The sequence below is a fragment of the Brassica napus genome, chromosome C7, assembly GCF_020379485.1.
Source record: "Brassica napus cultivar Da-Ae chromosome C7, Da-Ae, whole genome shotgun sequence".
Taxonomy (NCBI): Eukaryota; Viridiplantae; Streptophyta; class Magnoliopsida; order Brassicales; family Brassicaceae; genus Brassica; species Brassica napus.
This window is the reverse complement of record NC_063450.1, coordinates 34110605-34135100: the sequence shown is the minus strand read 5'-3', so window position 1 is coordinate 34135100 and position 24496 is coordinate 34110605. Positions and strand designations below refer to the sequence as shown.

The 24496-nt window shown below is 39.5% G+C and overlaps 1 protein-coding gene across 10 annotated transcripts; it reads right to left on the bottom strand.

Annotated features, from left to right (window-relative positions):
* Positions 1 to 648: 648 nt before the first annotated feature.
* Positions 649 to 11878, bottom strand: LOC125589824. Of its 10 annotated transcripts, XM_048762383.1 has the most exons (5): positions 8851 to 11878; positions 8572 to 8752; positions 8221 to 8278; positions 5893 to 7105; positions 649 to 925 (listed from the first exon to the last, which is right to left on the bottom strand). In XM_048762383.1, exons 4-5 carry the CDS (start codon positions 7103 to 7105, stop codon positions 903 to 905), a joined length of 1236 nt encoding a protein of 411 aa, XP_048618340.1. In that variant the 5' UTR covers positions 8221 to 8278; positions 8572 to 8752; positions 8851 to 11878; the 3' UTR covers positions 649 to 902. The 10 variants fall into 10 exon arrangements, 4 of the variants coding, with proteins under 4 accessions (XP_048618340.1, XP_048618339.1, XP_048618341.1 ...); XR_007326004.1 differs by lacking the exons at positions 5893 to 7105; positions 8221 to 8278; positions 8572 to 8752; positions 8851 to 11878 and adding exons at positions 1480 to 1537; positions 1844 to 2024; positions 2123 to 2275; XM_048762382.1 differs by having other exon boundaries at positions 8572 to 11878.
* Between the last annotated feature and the right edge of the window lie 12618 nt (positions 11879 to 24496).

Below are 24496 nucleotides of genomic sequence, written 5' to 3'. Positions count from 1 at the left end.
AATATCATAAGTAATTTTCAGTTTTGATGTTAATGTATGAGATTCATATTCTTTTATTTTTTTGGTTGTGTTTATTCTACTTATTTAAAAGTAAAATGTAAAAAAATTATGTTTAATTGTTTAGGTTAAATGGTTAAATATATTAAATTTTAATATATTAGTATATTTAATTAATCTAATTTTTTTTAAGTCAGTTTTCCGGTTCGGTTCGGTTTAAAACCAAACCAAACCATTTGAGTTGATAAAATCTTGAACCAAATAATTTAGACATGTATTTTGGTTTGGTTTGGATCCGTTTGGGTATGGTTGGGTCAGGTTTTTTTGTCCATCCCTAATAGAAATAACGATTTAGACATAATATAAAATCAGCCCGTTTGTGTCAAAAAAGTTATATACAATCTTTCCCAAAAATTACAATCTTTACCCAAAATATTACTATCAGGACTTATGAAGTTTGGAAAGTAATGTATTTTTTATATACCTAATTTGAATTTTTTTCCCGTTTCCCAAAACCATTCATTATAAAACCCTCCAAGATTGATAGAGCGAAACAGAGAGGGAAAAGAGAACGAAGGTTTCTGTGACACCCGTCACTTTCGAGATATAATAATAAATAAAAGCGGAAATAAAATAATAATATAACTCAAATAATAATAATAATCTCCATCATAATATAAAAGTCAATACGATAGCATAAGGCCAAAAGGCCCGATAACGATAACATCCGAAATATAAAATACGACATAAACCAAAAGTTTGAAATGAGAAATAAACATAAGCGATAGATAGCAGCTCAAATGCCCAAAAGCGATAAAACGAAAAGAGTGATAGAAGTCCAAAGCCCGATAGTAGTAAAAGCCCAAAAGCCCCAAATAGCACCAAGAAGCCCAAGTCTGATAGGATCACTCCTGCTCATTGATCTCACCTAAAAGGGGGAAAGAGTGAGGGGTGAGCGACAGGGGAATCGCCCAATGAGGTATGGGATGCTATCCCGAAGTCCGGGAACACGGACATAACATTTCGAATAATTATAATTTAAATCTAATACATGTCAAACACGGTACCTAAAGTACCCAAGCAACAAACAATGGTCCTAGCGAGGTGTACACTCGCTGCCCACTAACAGGCCAAATGAAACACGCCGACCTAAGTGCTTGGTAACACCGCCGTTAGACGATTTATCGACCTCTCCAGAATACGGTCCAGACGGTCGACTGAATCTGGCCGTACCCTTACAAACAATCTGACATACAGGAACACCTTCCTGTAGCCGCCCCAAACATATCCATAACTAAGAATTATATCAAGTGAATCAATCATTGTTGAACCATCTACCACCATAGTTCCGGTTTAAGCAAAGAACCTAATAACCAAACAAGCAATGACATACTCGATTCAAGCAGACGGAACATATTAGAAATAAATTATATTTATTCAGAATCCTAAGCCGTGAACGAGAAGTTCGGAATAGACACTCACCTTAGCAAGGAAGAGGAGTGGTATCTATGAACTCCAACTGCTCAAATGGACTCCAAATCTGAAATCAGATCGAAATTCCGAGTCAAAACGCCTTTCGAACGGTTTAAAACGGGTATTTACGGGAAAGTCAACCCGCTGGTCAAAGATCAATTATTTCATTAATTATTTAATTAATTAATTAATCCGGTTTATCTTAACCGATTTCCAATTGATTTTAACCGACCGGTTTAACCTAACCGAATTGAAATCAATTTAAACCGGCTAACCAACCGGTTAACCGAGTCAACCGAGTTGACTCGCTGAGTTGACTCGGCCGAGTTGACCGAGTCACCGGTGTCGGTCACCGGCGGCGGCGGCGTCTTACCGGAAAGTTGGCCGGCGGCGACGGCGGAGGACGGCGGAGCTGCGGTAGCGGCGGCGGCGCGTGAGTTTCACGCGCGCGCGCAGGGTGATCTTCTGGAGGCGCGTGAGGGCTCGTACGGGCTCCAATCGCGGTGCGGTTGGTGTCTATGGCTTCGTCTTGACGAGAGGAACACGATGATGGTCTTGAAGGCACGAAATTCTCAACGGTTAGGAAGTTATGGGCGATTTACTAACTGGAACCGAAACTGAACTTAAATCATGGGATTTTCGCGGTGGTTACCTGCGATTAACGGTGGTGGCGAGCTCAACACGGTCACGGGGTGCAGAGGCTATAACGAACTCCGGTGACGACCTCAACCTCTCCGAATCCTTCTTCTCACCTCCCCTTCTCTTCTTTTCTCTTCCCTTCTCTTCTCTACTCTTCTTCTCTCTCTCTCTGATTTTTTTTTATTTTAATTGCAGGTGACATAGTGGAGAAGGTGGGTTTAATAGATGTGTTAATGGGTGGAGTTGGTGGAGTGGAGAAGTTAGGTCGTGACAGTTTCTCCCCCACTAATAAGGAATTCGTCCCGAATTCGAGTCAAGAACTTACTGCCCAACATCATCCCGAAAAAGTTCTGGATAATCAATCCTCATGTGCGGCTCAGACTCCCAGGTCTCCTCCAGAATCCCGTTTCTCTCCCAACGAACTTTGACCAACATGGTCATCATACCATTATCTGCTCTCACTTGGCGATCCAATATCTCCACTGGCTGACACGGCGCACGCAAATTTCTATCAAGGTCACTGGGCGGCTGTTGCAAAATGAGCTCTGGTTCTCTCACGACTTTCCTTAAAACCGAAACATGAAACACGTCATGGAAGTCTGATAACTCTTCCGATAAATCCAATCGGTAAGCAACTGCTCCAATTCGCTCCAAAATCGGGTATGGTCTCATATATCTTGGTTTAAGCTTGTTCAGCTTCCGAGTCTTAGATCCTCCTTGAAATGTCCTCATTTTCAGGTATACAAGGTCGCCAACCTGGAACTCCAAATCCTTACGCCGCTTATCTGCATAACTCTTCTGACGGTCATGGGCTTCCTTAAGCCGAACCTTGAGCATCTCAACTTGCTCTACCGTCTCTTGAACCATAGCTGGTTCTATCTCACGCCGCTCCCCCACTTCTGTCCAACAAAGTGGTGTGCGACAAGGCCTACCATATAGAGCCTCATATGGTGCCATCCCAATACTCGAATGATAGCTGTTGTTGTAGGCAAACTCGGCTAGAGGTAGATACTTCACCTAACTACCCTCCCAATCTAAGACGCAAGCCCTGAGCATATCCTCTAAGGTCTGAATAGTCCTCTCTGATTGACCGTCTGTCTGCGGGTGATAAGCCGTACTCATATGCACTTTCGTCCCAAGCGCCTTCTGGAAGGCTCTCCAAAATTCGGACGTAAACTTTGTATCTCGATCTGATACAATGCTGACAGGAATTCCATGCAATCTCACAATCTCGCTGATGTAAGTCTGTGCTAACTGATCAGCTCTGTCCGTCTTCTTAATAGCTAGAAAATGGGCTGACTTGGTAAGTCTATCCACGATTACCCATATTGCATTCTTTCCTCCTAAGGTCGTCGGCAACCCCGTCACAAAATCCATAGTTACCATGTCCCATTTCCACTCTGGCAATGGCAGGTTCTGCAATAACCCGCTAGGCACCTGATGCTCGGCCTTGACCATCTGACACGTCTGACACTGCGATATAAATGAAGCAACATCCCTCTTCATGCCAGGCCAATGATAATAACGCTTGAGATCCTTGTACATCTTGGTGTTTTCTGGATGGATAGAGAAACGCGAGTGGTGTGCCTGCTGCAAGATTTCCTTTTTTAACAACTCGTCATTAGGCACACAAACCCTGTTCCGATACATGAACATCCCACTCGAAGCTGTATGATATCCAATACTCTCAATCTCGATCTGCTTACACAAAGCCTCATCAGCATCCTGAGCTTTGCGTATTTTACTCAGCAAATCTGCCTGCTCTACAGCCTCGAGACAAACGGTGTCTTCGTCCACAGTAGTAGCACACAATCTGAGGCTAGAGAGCATCCCAGTAAGCTCACGAACCTCTTTGGTTCCTGAAACATCGCTTCTGCGCCTACTCAAAGCATCTGCCACCTGATTAGCTTTTCCCGGATAATAAGTAATCTCCAAGTTGTAGTCTGCTAACAACTCCATCCATCTACGCTGCCTCAAATTCAAATCCGTCTGAGTAAATATGTACTTCAGACTCTGGTGGTCTGTGAAAATCTTCACCTTCTCTCCATACAAATATGACCTCCAGATCTTTAATGCAAAAACGACTCCTGCTAACTCCAAATCATGCGTAGGATAGTTGACCTCGTGAGGCCTCAACTGGCGTGATGCATATGCAATGACCTTACCCTCCTGCATCAATACACATCCCAATCCGGTTCCTGACGCATCAGTGTAGACCTCATATGGTATCCCTGGCCTCGGAAGTACCAAAACGGGCGTCTGTGTCAGTTGTCGCTTCAACTTAGCGAAACTCCTCGAGCAATCGCCTGACCAATCAAACTTAACATCTTTGCCCGTAAGCTTCGTCATTGGCTTCGCAATGCTAGAAAAATCTTTGACGTACTTCCTGTAGTACCCTGCCAAACCAAGAAAACTGCGAACCTCAGTCGCACTTTTGGGTGCTGGCCATTCGGAAATTGCAGCAATCTTTTCTGAATCCACAGCAACTCCTTCGTCTGAAACCACATGACCAAGAAATCCAATCTTCCTCTGCCAGAAGCTGCACTTACTCAACTTAGCAAACAGCCGATGCTCTCTAAGCTTCCCCAACACAATCCGTAAGTGCTCGGCATGCTCTTCTCTACTTCGAGAATAAACAAGGATATCGTCTATGAAAACAATCACACACTTATCCAAATGTTCGCGAAACACATCATTCATAAGCTTCATGAATGCTGCCGGTGCGTTCGTTAAACCAAATGGCATCACCACGAACTCATAATGTCCATAACGTGTACGGAAGGCCGTCTTCTGCACATCCCGATCAGCTATTGCAATCTGGTGGTATCCTGAGGTCAAGTCAATCTTAGAAAACCATGAAGCTCCCTGCAACTGATCCAACAACTCGTCGATGCGCGGAAGCGGATACTTATTCTTGATGGTGAGTTTGTTCAAACCTCTGTAGTCGATACAGAGTCTAAAACTTCCATCCTTCTTCTTCACAAACAACACTGGTGCTCCCCACGGTGAAGTACTTGGTCTGATAAAACCCTTACTTGATAGTTCCTCCAGCTGCTTCTTCAACTCAGCCATCTCAGGTGGTGCTAGACGGTAAGGGGCTCGTGAAACCGGTGCTGCTCCTGGTTCCACCTCAATCGTAAGAACATCACTTCTAGCTGGTGGTGGCCCTTTTAAGGCCTCAAAAACATCTTCATACTCAGCAACCACTGGAATATCCTGCAGCTCAAGCTGTTGCCCATCATCCTTAGCCATTGAAATGGTCGCCAAAAATCCCTCTGCTCCATTCTCCAATAATTCCTCAACACGCAGCATAGATACAATAGGAACTAATCGATGTGTTTGAATCCCTTGTGGAAAGTGATCTTCTCTTCGCCTCTAGGAACATTAACTCTTGCCTCGGGGCAATCCAAAATCACTCGATGTCGCGTCAACCAATCCATCCCAAGTATGACATCATAGAAACTCATCTCCATATCCGTTAAATCTGCGAGCAAATCTACTCCTCCAAGCATAACTGGTACGTCGCGATGAATACCAACTGTTCCCAATCTCTCTGTGCCGGCAGTCTGGATTTCCTTAGTCTTTGGTTCGAAGACTCCCCGAAAACACCAAGACTTAACTAAACGCGGACTCACAAAACTATGAGAAGCTCCCGTGTCGAATAAGGTATGAGCTGACTCACCTCCAACCAAAACCGATCCTACACAAATTTTTTTACTAACTACACATGATAACCATGAAACCAAAATTTTTAAACACAACAAGCGTGATAAGAACACATACCCGCTATCGGCTCGGCTCCCTGGTGATCTCCAACTGTAAATACACGTGGAGCGATGGCTAGACGCTTTGGTGGTGGTGGAAGCGCCGCATTACTCCTCTTCGGGCAATCTCTGAAGATATGACCAGACTGGTTACAACCGTAACAAATCACGTTGGCCACTGCTGGGGCTTCAACCTGTCTGACTGGAGGCGTATCCACTGGCTTATCGTGACAATATCTCGAAGTGTGTCCCCACTGACCACAAACAAAACACTTGAAGCACTTTCCGCTATGACGGCGACGGCAACGGAAACAATCATGTGATTCAGACTGGTCCCCTGTTCTCTTCTGGGACTCGGGAGCTTTTCCAGACTTAACCTGAAATGCTTTCGTAAATTTCCGCTCTTCTTCCAGTCCTGCCTCCTGCTCAGAAGCTTTCTCCACCAAATCTCCCAATCTATGGTAAGTGACGACATGACACCTGTTACGAATATCGACCCGCATCCCATCCAAAAACTTCCTGATCAGGTCCTCCTCTGAAATTCCAGTCCCAGCAAATCTGCGAAGTTGGTTAAACTTCTGCTCATACTCCCTGACAGACATCTCACCCTGGCTTACATGATCAAAGTCTGTTTTCTGCTTATCCATAGCTTCCTTCGGGAAGTACTTCCTATCGAACTCGCGGATGAAATCTTCAAAGGTAAGCCTCTCTGGTCCAACATGGTTCAAACGAATTCCTTCCCACCACACTAGTGCATCTCCACGCAAATAATGCATAGTCAATCTAAGAGACATCTCCGGTGGACATTCAATAATCTCCAACTTCCGTACCAGATTTAGCTTCCAATCATATGCAGCTATAGCATCCACTGTCCCGCTAAAATGCTCCATATCCATATTCCTCATCTGGCATGTCAGCCTGTAAAACCTCTCATCATAAACTGGGTAAACATGTGGTCGAGGTGGTGGTGGCGGTAGATCCTGAGCACCCTGAGCAAACTGCTGAGCGGGAAACTGCTGAACTGGAGCCATCTGACGAGCAACCTCCTGAGCAATCTGCTGAACTGCCTCCTGAGCAGCCTGTCTAGCTGCATCCAAAACCATCTGCCTCATGGCCTCCTGATCAATCGGTGGAGCAACAGGCTGGGGAACTGCACGCTGCTCATGTTCAGCTCCTGCCTCTCTAGCATCTCTGTCGATCTGGGCACGGTTGGCTCTTCTCTTTGGCGGCATCTGAAATGGGGCACAAATAAGTCAACTTCCGATGAGCAGTGAATTCTTTAATTAAAGGAGTAATATCGGACGAAACGGTGCTATTGGTTTTAATTTTTAAAATTCCCAAATCTCCACTAAGACTTCCAAAACCGTATAAAACCAAATTAAAACCGAGTCTCCACGAATCGCCATCCCGGGTCGGAGCCGGGACGGAACCCGCTTTGATACCAAAATGTGACACCCGTCACTTTCGAGATATAATAATAAATAAAAGCGGAAATAAAATAATAATACAACTCAAATAATAATAATAATCTCCATCATAATATAAAAGTCAATACGATAGCATAAGGCCAAAAGGCCCGATAACGATAACATCCGAAATATAAAATACGACATAAACCAAAAGTTTGAAATGGGAAATAAACATAAGCGATAGATAGCAGCTCAAATGCCCAAAAGCGATAAAACGAAAAGAGTGATAGAAGTCCAAAGCCCGATAGTAGTAAAAGCCCAAAAGCCCCAAATAGCACCAAGAAGCCCAAGTCTGATAGGATCACTCCTGCTCATTGATCTCACCTAAAAGGGGGAAAGAGTGAGGGGTGAGCGACAGGGGAATCGCCCAATGAGGTATGGGATGCTATCCCGAAGTCCGGGAACACGGACATAACATTTCGAATAATTATAATTTAAATCTAATACATGTCAAACACGGTACCTAAAGTACCCAAGCAACAAACAATGGTCCTAGCGAGGTGTACACTCGCTGCCCACTAACAAGCCAAATGAAACACGCCGACCTAAGTGCTCGGTAACACCGCCCTTAGACGATTTATCGACCTCTCCAGAATACGGTCCAGACGGTCGACTGAATCTGGCCGTATCCTTACAAACAATCTGACATACAGGAACACCTTCCTGTAGCCGCCCAAAACATATCCATAACTAAGAATTATATCAAATGAATCAATCATTATTGAACCATCTACCACCCTAGTTCCGGTTTAAGCAAAGAACCTAATAACCAAACAAGCAATGACAGACTCGATTCAAGCAGACGGAACATATTAGAAATAAATTATATTTATTCGGAATCCTAAGCCGTGAACGAGAAGTTCGGAATAGACACTCACCTTAGCAAGGAAGAGGAGTGGTATCTATGAACTCCAACTGCTCAAATGGACTCCAAATCTGAAATCAGATCGAAATTCCGAGTCAGAACGCCTTTCGAACGGTTTAAAACGGGTATTTACGGGAAAGTCAACCCGCTGGTCAAAGATCAATTATTTAATTAATTATTTAATTAATTAATTAATCCGGTTTATCTTAACCGATTTCCAATTGATTTTAACCGACCGGTTTAACCTAACCGAATTGAAATCAATTTAAACCGGCTAACCAACCGGTTAACCGAGTCAACCGAGTTGACTCGGCCGAGTTGACCGAGTCACCGGTGTCGGTCACCGGCGGCGGCGGCGTCTTACCGGAAAGTTGGCCGGCGGCGACGGCGGAGGACGGCGGAGCTGCGGTAGCGGCGGCGGCGCGTGCGTTTCACACGCGCGCGCAGGGTGATCTTCTGGAGGCGCGTGAGGGCTCGTACGGGCTCCAATCGCGGTGCGGTTGGTGTCTATGGCTTCGTCTTGACGAGAGGAACACGATGATGGTCTTGAAGGCACGAAATTCTCAACGGTTAGGAAGTTATGGGCGATTTACTAAACGGAACCGAAACTGAACTTAAATCATGGGATTTTCGCGGTGGTTACCTGCGATTAACGGTGGTGGCGAGCTCAACACGGTCACGGGGTGCAGAGGCTATAACGAACTCCGGTGACGACCTCAACCTCTCCGAATCCTTCTTCTCACCTCCCCTTCTCTTCTTTTCTCTTCCCTTCTCTTCTCTACTCTTCTCTTCTCTCTGATTTTTCTTTTCTTTTAATTGTAGGTGACATAGTGGAGAAGGTGGGTTTAATAGATGTGTTAATGGGTGGAGTTGGTGGAGTGAAGAAGTTAGGTCGTGACAGTTTCTTGATACTCAAGCCAAGAAGAAGCCAGAGAGAGAGAGAATCCTTTTGTTTGTTCTTCTTCGTTTAGATGCGCAGCTGTGAAAGAAACGTAAACGCCGAGGAGGTAGCCATGGCGAAGGCGGTTCTGAGGGTGCATGTAATATTAAGGGAACACTCCGAACAAGAGATCCGTGCAATGCTTCTAGAATGCAATATGCACCAAAACTTTGCCATTAATCGTCTTCTTTCTCAGCAAGGTTTTTTTCTTTTTTGATAAAAATGTTAAGATTTATACCAATTTTCAGAGTTTTTGACAGAAATTACACAGACACAAGTAGCAGAGAAATTAAATTAAACAACATGGGAATAAAAGAATAAGCAACAACTAAGATTTTTGGGACAATGAAAACACATTTTAACAGAAGATTACAAGCAGAGCAGAAGTAGTCGCTTGACCACAATAGAACATTGCCAAATGTTGATGATACCTTTTATAATACATGAGACCACGCTTTGGTAATTTTGGCTTCCCCGCAGCGCTACTCCAAATAATTGATACCATCTCCGGACAGATTTTTAAACTGAGTCAAAGGAAACCAAAGCCTCCCAACTACCACCGGCAATAGGAAACACTGAAGTTCGAAGCCAGACACCTCTACTCTAGCCGAGAGCTCCAAGAGCGCCATCAGGTTAGTCCCACCCAAACCTCAAGAAGTCACATTTATTTACTCGACTTCAGAAACTAATGCGAGCCACAGCAGAAAGCGGGCTTGGTGAGAGCCACATACTGATGTCGTTCTTCCTATCCTACAAATTAGACCAAGGAAACACCCTCCTTTGCGAGCCAAAGTGGCTCGAACCAAAGGAGCTGGGATGACATATCCTTGCACGAGCCTCCCTCGACGAAACCATCCTTCCCATGACCAATAGGAACTCAAGAATCGCCAACTCGCGCTAACACTGAGAACCAGCCCTAGCTCCAATAAGCCTCATCCGAGCTACACCACCGTGGGAGAACCGAAGTGTAACTACGATGAGCCGGAGAGGAAGAAAACCACCATGAACAATCAAAGCAGACAGCATACCGAGAGAGCGAAGCTGAAACAACCATCGAAGGAGTCAAAAGAGCAGGTCATAGACGGGCCCGCCTTGAATCCGAACCCGGCAGCGCCTCACGAACAGCACAGTAGCTAACGTTACCACACAGCAACCATCACCAACTGAGGACGCGCCTCCGGAGACACACTGAAGGCCAACTAAACCGGAAACAGAGAGGAAGACATACGCTGCTCGACACTGAGCAGACGAAGCTACCCACGACGCCGGAAGACTCCTACCCAGCCTGAAGATTGACGTCAACCCACCAGATCCGGAGAGAGGAGAAGCCCAATCTCGGTCACGCGCTCCCACCGCCGTAACGAGAGCAAGGTGAAAACCTAGATCTAATCCAACCACGACCCAAAGAGCCGAATTCACCTCCGACACACCACAAGCCAAGCCTCGTCACCACACCAACGCTCCGTGGAGGAAGGCCGGAAATCACCCACCAAAGCAGAGCTTTTTCTGATATGACTCAGCTTCATCGGCATCAGGGTTGAACAACATATCGGAGGCTGCGAAGAAACAAGGAGAGAAGAAAAGAGCTGCGGAGAGCCGCCGGAGCAAGCCGGAGAAAGCTGGGGTCTTTGAGAGAGTTAAGAGAGAGAGGGGATAAGAGAGAGGTTTTTCTGTGTTCTTAAGTTCTCCATCTTCTCAGCAAGGTTTCTTTCGATAAGTTTCTTCCTTTCTTTCTTGATTTTTTTTTTTGCTTTCGAGTTTGTTTGATTGGAAGTATAGTGAGAAGGTGAAAGGAAACAAAGTATTGCTCAAATTTCTTAACCCTTTTCGCATTTTTGTAGACCCTAAAGAACAGTTGTTCCTTTTTTTCCCTGCTTTGCTACCAATCTTGATTCATAGAATTAACCTAAAGTTAATTGCTATTCTTGCATTTGTCTTGTACTATTTCTGAATATCGCTTTGTTTTTTTTTTGTGTGTGTTTAACATCCTTAATTAGAAAGTCTTTCTTCTGAGTTAACTTTGCTTTGTGATTGCTTGTCCATCAAGTATGTTTCTGATAATGTTGCTTTGCTGTGTGTTTGGTTCAGAGATGAGTAATGAGAAAGGACATAGTAATCAGCTACCTGATTTATCTACTACTACTTCTAGTATCCTTGTTCCAAATCAATGGTTCTTTTAATGACCTATTCTGCTAGTTTCTTGTCGTTACTTTGCAGAGCTCCAATAACGTTAAACCTAAGAGACAAGCTACTAGGATTACATCTGCTTCTGACCCATCAATGGCTGATATTTTGAGAGGTTTACATAAGAAGCCAGATGCTGCTAGAAGAGAATCGAATCCTCAACACTCAGCTTTTCCCATCAACCAGCTATAAGCCCAAAGGCCGCAAATACTTCAGTTGAGGCCCAAGCAATTACTCAACATACATCTTGCAAGCCCATCTCTTCCTCTCTCAACGGTCACAAAGGATCAGAGTCTATGACGTCAAAAGGTGGTCCTCATACGAGTTTTGCAGCTTAGGATTTACAGCTATCAAACCGATTTGAAACCTTAGGATTGTGTGCTGTCACATGCTGAGCTGTCCTCTATCTTCTATGTACTCAAGCGCACAAACTCTCTTTATATTAGCTCATATTGTAAGCGTCAAAACTAAGCAAAAAACAATCAATAAGAAAGTTATCTTCTTCACTTATTTCCTCTGATTTCACCAAGCTTACATGGTATCAGAACCATGGATGGTGATCCTCTTTCTTCCCCTTTAACAATCACACAGTGTGTGACACTCGAGCTCAATTACTCGAACTATTTGTCCTGGAAGTTTCAGTTTGAGAAATTTCTCAACTCTCAATCTCTTCTTGGTTATGTTACCGGCGACACACCCCGACCACCTCCGACTCTCACCGTTCGAAATGGAGATCAAGTTACAGAGACACCAAATCCAGCATACGTCATGGCGTGGCTGGTTGGATCCCTCTCCGAAGAGGCCATCAAAACCTTTTATGGTCTTCGCTCCTCTCAAGAACTATGGTACTATCTGGCTCAGAAGTACAACTGTGTTTCCCCCACCTGAAAGGTAGATCTGTATAGCCGCATCCAGAGCACCAAGAAGGGCTCTCGCTCTCTAATAGAGTACGTACCTCTCTGAGATAAAGTCTCTTTGTGATCAGCTGGCTTCCATTGGCTATCCTCTGTCCGAACAAGAGAAAATCTATGGTGTGTTGCGAGGTCTAGGGAAAGAATACGAATCAATATTTACTGTCATTGAACACTCGATGGACATTTTCCCATGACCAAACTTCGAAGACGTGGTCTTCAAGCTAATAGGTTTCAATGAGAAGTTGTCTTCTTATGAGTCTCCTACTGAAACTGCTCTGCATCAGGCTTTTTACTTAAACAGAGGCGGATACTCTTCACGAGGTCGTGGTCAACACCGTGGAGGTTATCGCGGCAGAGGAAACTACTCGACTCAAGGTAGAGGCTTTCCTCAACAAATAAGTCAAGGGTCTGGTTGCGGTGCTTCCTCAGGATCTAACAACCGTCCAACGTGCCAAATATGTAACAAGTTTGGTCATGCTGCGTACCGATGCTACAAATGCTTCGATCATTCCTGTCAGACTAAAGAACTTCACAAGGCTCTTGCTACTATGCATACTACAGATCAAGCTCAACCTCCAGGAAACGATTGGTATGCAGACTCGGCTCATATAACAAACAACCCATCTCAGCTTCAGTCCTCTCAGGCTTACACAGGTGATGACTTGGTTCTGGTTGGTAACGGTGAATTTCTTCCCATAAATCAGATTGGTTCAGCAGTTCTGCCTAGTTTTCAAGGTAATCTTCCTTTAAATGACGTTCTTGTTTGTCCTGGAATCACTAAATCTTTGCTTTCAGTCTCAAAGCTTACGGCTGACTACCCTTGTTCTATTGAGTCCGATGTTGATAGTGTTGTTGTGAAGGACAGACAGACAAGGCAGCTTCTAACCAAAGGAACTAGACAAAAAGATCTGTACGTCTTGGAGAACCCGAAGTTCATGGCTTTCTATTCTCACAGACAGCAAGCTGCAAGCAGAGCTGGGAATTTGGGTCATTACCCGCGGGTCCCGCCCCGTTTGACCCGCCGCGGGGCGGGTGCGGGTCGATCGATTTACAAATTTCAGCATGCGGGTGCGGGTGCGGGTTGAGTCAATTTTTAGCGGGGCGGGTGCGGGTCAACCAAATTTGAGTCGCGGGTATCCGCCGACCCGCAAAATAAAAAAATATTATTTTTTTCTAAAATTTTTTTAAAATAAATAAAAATAAAAATATGTAAAAAAATATATAAATTAATGAAAATTATATAATTTAAATTATAAATGTATAATTTTTATTATAAAAGTAATTAATTGATAAAAAAATAATTATTTATTAAATTTAATATTATATGCGGGCCCCACGGGTTACCCGCAATCTTAGCGGGGCGGGTGCGGGTTTACGATTTTTCTTTCGCGGGTTATGCGGGTCGGAATTTTGAGTTTAAAAAATAGAGTCGATCCGCCGGTTGGCGGGTCATGCGGGGCGGGTTGACCCGCGAACCCAGCCCTAGCTGCAAGTGGTGATGTTTGGCACATGAGGCTAGGTCATTCTCACCAAGATGTTCTCCAGCGTCTCTCCAGCAATAAGGCCGTAGTTATCAATAAACTCAGTCTTCAGCTCTGAGGCGTGTCAACTGGGCAAGTCAAGTCGTTTACCTTTCAATAGTTCTGTTTTTGTAGCCACCAAACCTCTAGAACGAGTTCATTGTGACCTCTGGGGGGCCTTATCCAGTGGTCTCAACTCAAAGGTTTAGATATTATGCAGTGTTTGTTGATCATTACTCAAGATTCACGTGATTATACCCATTGAGAATGAAATCAGATTTCTTTTCTGCAATCTTACACTTTCAGAACTTAGTAGAACGTCAACTTGACTGTAAAAACATTCCAAAGTGATGGGGGTGGTGAGTTCATCAGCTCGCAGTTTGCTACTCACCTAACGTCGTATGGGATCCAACCACCAACTGTCTTGCCCACACACCCCACAACAGAACGATCTTGCAGAAAGGAAGCATCAATATGTCACAGAACTTGGTTTGTCGTTGATGTTTCAAAGCAGAGTTCCTCATAAATTGTGGGTGGAAGCTTTTCTAACTGCAGTTTACCTCAAGAAACTTGTCCCCTCTTCGGTTCTTCCTGAGCACAAAAGTCCCTATGGAATCCTCATGGGAAAAGTTCCAATTTATACGTCTCTGCGCGTTTTTTGGTGTAGTTGTTATTTCGACCCTACAGTCAAAACAAATTTGATCCAAAGAGTCTTCATAGTGTCTTCATTGGTTATAGTGAGAAACACAAAAGGTATTGATGTCTTCACCCACCGTTTGGAAGAGTTTACATTAGCAGACATGTGTTGTTTGAAGATTGCAATTTCCCTTATCAAAAGGAATATCAGTCTTTTCTACATCTTTTGGATATGCCGTTGCTCTCTGCTTGGCAGTCAGAATATGAAAAGAATCATTCTCCTGTTCAGCAGACTGCTGTTTCAGAAGAGCAAATTCCTCGAGTTAAACAACCACAACCACAACTTCAAGCTCCAGCAAGCCCAGTGTCTACTCCGTCCACTGGTTCTATCTTTTCTGAAGAAGACTTTCCACCCCTACCCTCCACTGCAGCATCACCGGTTCCTGCTGTTCAACACATTCTTCAACCAGAACCTGTGCACTCTATGGTCACAAGAGCAAAGGATGGAATATGGAAGCCTTTCTAATAAATTAAGTAATAATACAAATTTATGTAGGTTCGATCCGTTTTGTTTCTTACCAAGATCTCGTCGTGTGTGTTAGGATATCTCATAGCCGGTTGATTCATGTGTTACACGTATTATTTTTACCAATTTGTAAAGTTAATACGTTTAGCACATGAAGTAGGCGGTTATAAAAAGTTCTAACACATATATTAGATGACAAAATGACAAGATCTAAGTAACAAACATGATCGTACCAGCAGTACAGCTTCGCTGGTTGAAAATATGCTTTCCAGCAAGAATCTGAGATGTAATTGCTCTCTTGTATCTAATTACTGACCAATAATTTCTTCAATTTCTAATCTACATTAAAGACAAATAATGTGTTAAGATTGTAAGTATACAAATAATGTGTTAAGATTGTAAGTATAATGGACTATGTGTGTTCTTTAACGACTCAAAATAAATATTGTGAAGATAAATAAGAAAATTACATAATTACAATAGTGTTTTTAGCAAATATTTTTTGCTAAAAAAACTATTATCCATATATATGCTTGTTGTTGCCAAATATGTTATTATAAATACATTTGTGATGCTAACCGTTAACATTAAAACTGTGTGAGTATTGCGCACAAACAAACACTCTTCAAATTTTTCTTCACAAAAGTGAATTTATTATTTGTTGAAGAACATTGAGTACCATTCACAAAGAGTTTATTTAGATTTCATTAAATTTAAAACATTATTTTGAACGATGTATAATAACTTTGCTTTGGATTGTGATTTTGTAATAGAACTAGTTTTATACTCGCGCTACGCGCAAGTCTGTATTAATAATTGAGTTTACCTTTATAATAACTTTTAAACTAAAAATTTAATTGATTTATATAATTTTTTTATTTTATTAATTTGTTGATTTTATTATTTACGTTTACTTCATAACTTTAGCATCTTAGTATCTATTTAGTTATTTATAATTGTAAATGTTATATTTATGTTCATAAACATATTCATAACTTTTTAAAATATTATATAGATTGCTCCATGCATATAAGCTGTTAATACATTGTAATACTTTTATCATACATTTTACATATATTTTATTTAAATAACATTAACGATTAAACTCTATGTATAATATCTAATTTTTCTTTGTAGTCAGAAAAACTTTACAATTAACGTGGGATTGTTATATATATACGTGTGATAGTATAATATTTGGGTTTAAAATTTAATCACAATAAATATTTTGTTGAACTTTATAGTATTTGTAAGATAATATAAAAATTAAAGTAAATATAGTGAATTTAACTAATGTTATAACATTTTATTTATTGAATTAATGATATAGAGAAACTAAAGTATAAGAATTATCTACTAACTGATCTAATTAATTATTCGTAAAGTAGTGAAGCTTGTATTATTGTATAATGCATTACAATAGATTATTATTTATCATTTATATGAAAAAATATTATTTTTTGGTGTGATAGATAATATTTGTTTGTTTGAGAGTTTCCATGAAGATTTTTAAGATGCTTTGAAAGCTATTACATAATTTTATAATTGTTTTTCTAGTTGCTAAATGCTAACGATAAGATAGCTAAAGTCTTAGATAGCGTATTCATTGTAATCTTGAAGTTTGTTTTTCTAAATTTTAGAAGTTTATAAATTTGCAAGTTTTTATTGTTGATGATAAATTCATAGTGGTTATTCTTTCTATCATTCTTTTATTTTATCTTTCATGCTAATTTATTGTTGGTCTTACTTATAAATTTTACTAAAAATGTTAACTAGCTTTGACATGTTTTCTTATACACTTTATTTTTCATCTAGCTTATAAACATCGTTCTCTAAATTTTTTTCTTCAACATAACTCAGCAGAGAGCATCTTACATTTTATATGTTATATGAGGTGAATCAGACAAATGATTATAAAAATATAATTTTTGAAAATACACTTTTTGAAATTTTATTTTAAGAATATATTTTATTTTCTGTTCTTGCAAGTTAAAATTTTGTATTCTTTATATTTTATTTTATTTTTAGTAAATTATTTTTTAAATGTTCAAATATTTAGTGTATATATATCAATTTACTTTTAATTATTTATTTATTAGTTTGCCTTATTTGATGTTTAAATTCCATTTTGTATTGAAATAATCAATTTTGGATATTTTAACATTTTAAAAATTGAAAATGTTAATTATGATTTTCATATTTTGATTGGTTGCTTCTAATCTTATGTGTATACTCTCAATGACTTATAGGCTCATATATAGTAAGTGTTATTTGCAAATATTTTCAATAGCATATAGCCTAAATTTAGAAAATCATGAGTTAAATTAATTTATTTATAATTGTTTGAAAGTCTTGTATTTTTAAAATTAATTATTATTTTGTATTTTAGTTTATGTTGAATTTCGAAAATATTATATATATTAAGTAAATTTATTTATAATTATTTTACTTTGTTAACTTACTTTGTTTATATTGGTTTGTATTTTATTACTAATATTTTTTTTTTGGAAAGTTTTTCTATGTCATCATTGGAAAGTTTTAAATCCTATGTATACACCTTCAGTAACTTAATTATAGTCTTAAATTTTATATAGTGTAGATTGATGTTAAATTTTATATAGTATAGAAAGTATTTATACTTTCAACTTATAAATACTATATGTTATTTATGAATATTTTCATTAGCATATAGCCTAATATTTGAAAAACATGAGTTAAATTTATTTACTTATAATTTTTTTAAGTCTTGCATTTTTAAAATTAATTATCATTTTGTATTTTTTATTTATTTTAAATTTCGAAAAATATTTATATATGAATTTAAATTATGTATAATGTTTTAGTTTTGTTAACTTAACTTATTTGATATAGGTTTCTATTTTATTTTAAAATATATAATTTTGAAAATATTGACATTTTTATAAATAAAAAACTAATATAATGATGTGTCATATTATGATTGGCGGTTTTAAATTATATATGGACGTTCTCAAAGGCTTTATTTGTTTGTCTCAGAGTTTCCATAAAGATTTTAAATTTTACTTAAAATGTTAACTAACTTTGACATGCTTTCTTAGATTCTTTATTTTTCTTCTTGCTTATAAACATTGTTCTCTAAAACTTTCATTCAACATAACTCAACAGAGAGCATCTTACACTTTATATGTTATATGAGGTGAATAAGACTAATGATTATAAAAAATATAATTTTTGAAAATGCACTTTTTAAAATTTTATTTAAGAGTATATTTTCTTTTGTGTTCTTGCAAGTTAAAATTTTGTATTCTTTATATTTTATTTTATTTTTAGTAAATTATTTGTTAAATGTCCAAATATTTAGTGTGTATATATATCAATTTACTTTTAATGATTTATTTATTAGTTTGCCTTATTTGATGTTTAAATTCCATTTTGTATTGAAATAATCAATTTTGGATATTTTAACATTTTAAAAATTGAAAATATTAATTATGATTTTCATATTTTGATTGGTTGCTTTTAATCCTATGTGTATATTGTCAATGACTTATAACCTCAAATATAGTATATGTTATTTGTAAATATTTTCAATAGCATATAGCATAAACTTAGAAAATCATGAGTTAAATTAATTTATTTATAATTGTTTGAAAGTCTTGTATTTTTAAAATTAATTATTATTTTTGTATTTTATTTTATGTTGAATTTCAAAAATATTATATATATTAAGTAAATTTATTTATAGTTTTTTCACTTTGTTAACTTATTTTGTTTGATATTGATTTCTATTTTATTTCTAATGATTTTTTTTCCGAAAGTTTTTCTATGTCATCATTGGAAAGTTTTAAATCCTATGTAGACACTTTCAGTGACTTAATTATAGTCTTAAATTTTATATATTATAGATTGATGTTAAATTTACATAGTATAGAAAGTATTTATACCTTGAACTTATATATATATATATATAGTATATGTTATGGTCTTTTTGCAAGATTGACTCAAAACTCAAAGTCAAACCTAAAACTAACTCATGCTTTTCTTGGATTTTTCTTTTGTTCAATTCACCCCACAAGTTCATATAATTCACGAAAATGCCATCAAATTTTTTTTCTTTCCGAAAATGACATTTTTACTCTCTCACCCTCATCATCTTCAAGTAATTACAAGATTGTCATTGTCATCAGTACCCCAACCACCATGAACAACCAATTTGAAGCTCTTAATGCACCTAAAATCGATTTACACTCTCTCTTTCTCACTTGTTATGAACTAAAAACAACATCTATTTCACTTTGCCTCCATATTCATCCAAAAACACTCAAACTTTTGATTCAAATTTTTTTAATGGTTGATAGATCCATTCAAGCATACTATTCTTATTGGGTTACTTTCATTTGAGATTCTGGGTGGTTGGAGAAGACTCTATGTGCTAAGAAAGTCATCTCACTAGTTTAAGGTATGAAATTGGAATTTTTTCCAGATCTGTTTATGTAAAAGACTTACCCGTAAGTAGTATGGCTGTAGAAGACTTACCCGTAAGTCGTCATCTTTGTTTGTTAAAAAAAAAATCTAGAGAATGCCCTAGACGACTTACTGATAAGTCGTTTAGGATAAACGGGTTAGTTTTGCATTTGACCGAATTGTGTCAGATATTTGATTTTTCCTGCGTCTCCGGGAAAACAAAAATTTCAATATTTTATTAAAGCTGGATGACTTATCTGTAAGTCTCAGGTTACTTTTGCAATTGGAAAATAAAACTTAAATATTTAACTTTTCCCAGACGACTTACGCGAAAGTCATCAAGTAAGACGACTTACTTGAAAGTCGTCCAGGATAAGCAAAGTCGTCCAGATTTATTTCCTAGATTCTGGTCAAACCTTGCTTATCTCGGACGACTTTCTCGTACGTCGTCTACCTGGACGACTTTCTCGTACGTCGTCTACCTGGACGACTTTCAAGTAAGTCGTCTCGGTAAAGTTAAATATTTAAGTTTCTTTTTTGAATTGCAAACTAACCTGAGAAAACTTACAAATAAGTCGTCTAGCTTTAATAAAATATTGAATTTTTTGTTTTCCCGGAGATGACTTACTGGTAAGTCGTCCTGGATAGTCAAATATCTTACACTGTCAAATGCAAAACTAAGTCGTCTAGGTTTTTTTTTAACAAATAAAGCTGGATGACTTACTTATAAGTCGTCCTATTTAAAATTCAATTGCAAAAATGACATGTTTGGACGACTTACTGGTAATTCTTCCAGACGACTTACGGGTATGTCGTTTGCGTCAATGTTTAGTAAACTTACATTTTCTCTATGTCTACTAATGTGTTTTATTTTGAATTTTTGTAGATGATGCGTCAGTTAAATGCAGTGTATGGAGAATGGTTGTTGAAAGATTGCCGTTGGGATTTTGTGGTTGATAATGTCAAAGGAGCGAGAATCATTTTTTTGGGGGGGAAGGTTCGACACATACTGAACTTCTTGCAATGGCTCACGAAGATTATAACCTGGACATGAGCCCATAATCTGTGGAAATAACCTACTCATTACCAGCAGAAATGACGCAGGCTCCAGACACCCCTCATATTCATGTTACAAGTGATAGACAAGTTCGAAACTTGCTCGAGATAACCAAAACGCATGGAGTACGGCTTTGTGTGTCAAGCCGTAGCAAGGTGGAAACGGTTTCAGAGTTCAGGGAAGAAGATGATGAAGCTGATGAATGTTTTGAAGATGATGATGATGATTTGGAGGATGATGGGGAGGAGGATGATGGGGAGGAGGACAATGGGGAGGAGGATGCAGGTATCTCTATTGTTGCTGAAGGAGACGAGAATGGTGAGAATTATAGTGTTTATGGAAAGGTTGAAGATGAGGATGAGGAAGATGATGATATGTGTTTTGAAGATAACAAAAATATTGAAGGAGGAAGATCGAATGGTAACATTATCTATGTCAACCAGAGTTTTTTTAGCAAGGATGCACTGCTTTCAGAGCTGCGGTTGACAGCAGTGAGGTTTAGGTTCTCCTTCAGAATATACACGTCAACGAAAACTCTCCTTGTGACAACATGTCCGGTTAGTGGTTTTCAATGGAAGGTCAGAGCGAGTGTGAAACTTGGGACAAACACGTTTTGGGTAACAAAGTATGTGGAAAAATATACAAGCTCAGTAGGAGACCGACTAGCTCAGCAGAGACACTGTACTCCGAAGTATGTTGGTAGGCTTTTCATTGATCGTGTTGGAATCATTGATGGGTTGAATCCGCAGCATATCACTGATGCAATGAAGAACATGTTTGGCATGACGCTTGATTACACACTTCATACAGAGCACTTTTATATGCACAAACATTGGTGAGAGGATCAGCAGAAGATGGGTATTCGCGTCTGCCATCATATCTCGAGCAAATCTCCTTAGCAAATCTCGATTCTATCACGGCTATAGAAATTGATTCTATCAATAGATTTAAGTATCTATTTCTCTCTTTTGGAGCTTCTATCAAAGGTTTTAAGTATCAGAGAAGGGTCATTGTGGTGGAAGGGAAGCACCTAAGTGGGAAGTATGGAGGTGTTATGTTAGTTGCAGCCACACAAGATGGGAATTTTCAGATATCTCCATTGGCTTTTGGGATCGTAGATGCTGAAGATGAACCTTCTTGGGAATGGTTTTTCACAAAATTGGCTAGTTGTGTATCTGATGAGCAGGCTCTGGTGACGCGGCCATTAAAAGTGCGTGTGATAAGGTGTTTCCTTAGGCAACATGAGGAATATGTTATTATCACCTTCAAGATAACATTGTCAAAAAGTATAAAGGGAAACATCTCTTGTACTTGATGAAAGGTGCTGCTTATGCTCATACGGTTTCAGATTTTGACCGGTACATGGCTGAGATACGGAGTGCAAACCCGGACCTTGCAACGTATTTGGAGAATGCCGACGTCAGCCTATGGTCAAGGGTTTATTGTCAGGGGGACATGTACAACATAAAGACAAGCAATATCGCAGAATCTATTAATTCCGCTCTGAAGCGAGCTATAGGATTTCCGGTTCGGTTCCTGTTGGAGTTCATAAGGGAGAAGCTAGGAAAGTGGTTTTGGAAAAGGAGAGAAGATGCTTTGAGTCTCCCAACTCAACATAGTCGAGGTGTTGAATACTTGCTTGTTGTTCGATCGGAGATAGTGGATACGATGACAGAACAACCAATTGATGGATGGCGATTCTTTGTGAAAGGTGGCAAAATGGACTGTGTGGTTGATTTGGAACATGGAAAGTGTGATTGTGGTGTCTATGCAGTGGAGAAAATACCTTTCTCTCATGCTATAGCTGCTGAAACATCTGCTGGTTTGCATATCTCCACACTTGTATGTCCAGTGTACTCAAAGGATTTTCTGTTTGCAGGATACTCAGAGAATATATATCCTTGTGTCGGACAACAAGTTGAGGAACACACATGATTTCCTCCGGATGAAAAGCGTGGTCCGGGAAGACAGAAGAAATTAAGATGGCAATCTTGGTTGGAGCTATCTAGGATGAGAGGACGCAAACCCCGGAAGCAACACAGGGTTTATAGATGCTCAAACTGAAAGGAAACTGGCCATACGAAACAACAATGTAAGAAATGATGTGGACGACCTTCAAGTATGTCGTCCACAAGGACGTCCAGGGTTTTTTCTTCCAGAAGACCTTCAAATTAGTCGTCCAATGTTTAGTCTTCCAGAAGACCTTCAATTAAGTCATCCAGAAGGTCGTCCAGTTAGTCGTCCAGGGTTTTTTCTTCCAGAAGACCTTCAAGTTAGTCGTCCAGTGTTTATTCTTCCAGAAGACCTTCAATTAAGTCGTCCAGAAGGTCGTCCAGTTAGTCGTCCAGGGTTTAGTGTATGTATTAAAAATTTGTGTTATGAACTTATATGTGTCAACTTCTTTGTCAAATTGCACTACCAAAGAAATTTGAGATGGTCTTGCCCTTTATATTTTCCGAAATATAGTTACAAAAGGTCACTGCTCAGAAGACTTTCCAGACTAGTTATAGTTATGTCGTCCAACATTCCAGACGACTTAACTATAAGTCTTCTGCGCAGAATATAGTTACAAAATAGGGATCAAGTTCAAATACAAAATAAAGATCAAGTTCAAATACACACATCAGCCTAATCTATCGTACAAAATAATCTAACGAAGCCTATTTATCACCCCTCATACGCATCCAGGTTGGCATCATTGTCCTTGTTTTCGAACTCATACGCGTCAGGAAGCTCTTGAAATATATCCACTGCCATCTTGTCCCTCATAGTCTTCCCGTTGGCCTTAGCAAAGTCTTTTTTACTAAAATCTATCCCAAGAGCATGACATTCAATGTACTTTAGAGTGCACACGCCACAATCACCAGCTCGGGCTGGAGGTATATTGTTCGGTCTCTCATATGTGAATGGCTCCAGACTGTATTGGGCACGTTGTTCGTATGAGGAAGCGCACTCAACAAGCAGATAAGGGACCATGTAGAGAAAAGGCTCCATTACCACAACGAGGTATTCTGGGGAGATACTGGAACAAATGCTATCCAAGACGACTATGTGCCTCTTAGGGATCGATATCCACATAGCAATCCAATGAGTGTCGTTGTAGTTCACTGGTACATAGACATCATCAATATTCGTCCCCCAAACCTTGTTCGATTGGCAAAATGATGGTGTAGTGCCTGCATAATAATTCCACGCCCCCACCAGAGATTCTTCTTCCTAAACCGTTCTAATCGGGCTCCGAGTCCTTAAAATCCTTGTAGTTGAATCTCCATTGCTAAGCAAAGAGATGATCAAGGAAGCACATTCTCTTGCTCCTAAAATATTGTGGGTTAGCGTCGTACCTCTTCCTCAGCACATTAATCCAAACATCAATATGCTGCATATAAAATAGGGTATAAGTCAGAAGATATCAGACGACTTACCAGACGACTTACTGGTAAGTCGTCTACAAAGAAAACTTATCAGTAAGTCATCTAAGTCATAGCAGAAGACTTACACAATCCTCCACCCACTTTAAGAAGGTCCGGAGGATTTGATACCACCAAGTTCTACTTGTCCGTGGTTTTTTATCGAGAGGTATTCTATAATGACTGCAAACACAAAATGTTGAAAAACAATCAGTTTTTGTAGACTAAATCAAGCTATTATGGGAAAAGCAAACATTTACGGACAAGTTTTCAACCAATCAGCGAGCTCCTTCAACTTCTTCTTGTCAATTGGTGCAAAAGGATTATAGCCTGGATAAAACTTTTTGTTTGGAATGATCACTTTGGCCGTGCTATTTGCTGTATAAGGAGATTGCTGTGAGGCAGCAAGTTTCCTTGTTCGATCACTCTTTGCACGGAAAAATGCCAAAGCAGCATCCCTCTTTTCCAGATATCTAGCATCCTCCTTCTGTAAATCCGAAACAGTGGATTGATTTTTGTCCAATAGAACAAGGCTCAGTTCTGGAGCTTTATCTTTCGAGGAACTAGCATCTGCGGGCACATCTGGACCATTATCCTCCGGCAAGCTCTTCCTTCCCGCGTTCGTCCCATTAACACTTTCACTCTGGAATATACAAGATGGG